This window comes from Branchiostoma floridae, chromosome 15 (assembly GCF_000003815.2).
Source record: "Branchiostoma floridae strain S238N-H82 chromosome 15, Bfl_VNyyK, whole genome shotgun sequence".
NCBI classification, from domain to species: Eukaryota; Metazoa; Chordata; class Leptocardii; order Amphioxiformes; family Branchiostomatidae; genus Branchiostoma; species Branchiostoma floridae.
Window position 1 is genome coordinate 19,404,393 of NC_049993.1, and position 1,930 is coordinate 19,406,322.

Here is a 1,930-nt window from a genome sequence, read left to right on the forward strand (position 1 = left end):
TACCATTCCTGGATGCTCTACTTTCCAAATAGGGGGGTCAACTTCAACACATATAACCTTGTATTTGTATTATATTAGTAGTTAAAGAAAATAATTTGAGCCCTGATGGCAGTTTACATGCATCGCATTAACGTCCACATGGCTGACACATCTAACTATTCCCTGTGCGCATGTGCAGTGTTACCCAAGCCAAAAGTCTATATATAGCCTCAGAGGTTAAGTTCAGCCACCTCGGTGCAGAGTTCAAGGACACGCTGAAAGGCACTCTGAGTTACGACAGATTCACTGAGACTTTAAGGACTGAATACAGCTTCCTTCCACACTGAGGTTAGTGAACAACATCTTCTCTGTAATACCTGATGTATTTTTGTCGATGAGAAGGAGTTTAATAGAACGGTTATCCGATCAGATGGTTGGTTCATACGTCATAACAAAATGGTGACATGGAAACAGGGACACTTGGTTGGAACTGTGTTCAAGTGTTCATTTCGTTTATTTTAAATCCTCCTCCTCTTTCATCACCCTGCCAATACATGTATAACCAATGGTTACCTTCCCTCCTGCCCACTCACAACTGTTGTTGTCATTGACTCAGTTTTTCCTCAAGGACATCCAAACTCTAATGTATTATGAGCCTTGGGGCCCGGAAAGGGTAGTCCGCTGATTCAGTCCACACCGCTAGCCTGGCCCACCTTTTTTGGAAAGCCAATCTGATGAGAAACAACGAATGAGAGTGTGACATCAGCATTGATTACATATTTCCGTGGCAATTGTTTTTTATTAGACCATTGTGATGTGGTAATATGGATGACATCCACTAGAAAGCACAAAACTGATGCGAGCGTGCGAATAAAAAAGTTAGGCCAAAATAAAAAGTTGCCTTCATTATGAAAGCTATGTGATGAGGAAGGTTTAACAAATGACCAAAAACACATAGTATGGTGAACCAAACAATATATTCTTCACTTTCGTTCTTTCACATTGTCATTTTTGTCTTTAGAATCGACAACATCAATATTCGCGTTCTATAACATCAATATCCCTCTTCCTTTATATTTTTTTGCCACTTACGGCATATATTTACTCATGTAGCAGCTGGTTTATACGATGGCCGAAAACTTTTTTATTTGGAAACGAGCGAAAATTGATGCGCACGCAGATGTCATTCATATAATCCAATCAACATGGCCTTAGGTGAGTCACAGAATATACTCAAACATACACACACACACACGCACACGCACACACACACACACACACACGCACACGCACACTCACACGCACACACACACACACACACACACACACACGCACACGCCCAAATACACACACTGAAAAGAGTTTTGATTATAACCACAGGTAGTCTATCCACCTCGGCGCAGAGTTGAATAACACATACCCTGCGATTTAGGAAACTGAAGACATCTTACATCCATGTTGAGGTTAGTCAAACAACATTTTCTTCGGTGTATCAAATGTATTTTAGTCCATGAGAATTAAAATATTTCGAACGATCGCCCGATCAAATGTTTGGCCCTAACGTCATAAGAAAATAGCAAAAAGGAGACAAGAAGTATCACTGTCAGGAGGCAATGCTACCCAGAACAGCTGCAGTACTATCAGCACCAGCTAGGGGGGCAGTAGTGTACAGTATATACCTGATGAAAGGCATTTTATCTGATTCTGATCATTCCCGTCTGGATCTGGCGTAAGAAACAAATTGTTTCATTCCAGGTTACCCGACCAACCCTAGCGGAAACCTGCAGACCATTTACTCGAAAGATTTTCGATCTGACATCCGATGACAAAACAGAACATCGTACTTCTTTGTTAGCCTCCGTTGCAGTGTTCGAACGGGGCTGGTTTTTATTTGGGGGGGGGGGGGGGGCGTTGGTTCACGATTTTCAACGTTGGCTACGTTCTCTTGGGG

General features: G+C 42.0%; 1 protein-coding gene across 1 annotated transcript in view; it reads left to right on the top strand.

Moving 5' to 3' along the window:
- Positions 1 to 239: 239 nt before the first annotated feature.
- The window catches only part of LOC118431277 (leucine-rich repeat-containing protein 15-like), a 5,137-nt gene continuing 3,446 nt past the window's right edge, over positions 240 to 1,930 (top strand). The window contains exons 1-2 of the mRNA XM_035842393.1: positions 240 to 327; positions 1,360 to 1,442. Of these exons, the coding sequence (XP_035698286.1) occupies positions 1,435 to 1,442 (8 nt within the window). The 5' untranslated portion in view covers positions 240 to 327; positions 1,360 to 1,434. The remainder of the gene's footprint in view (positions 328 to 1,359; positions 1,443 to 1,930) is intronic.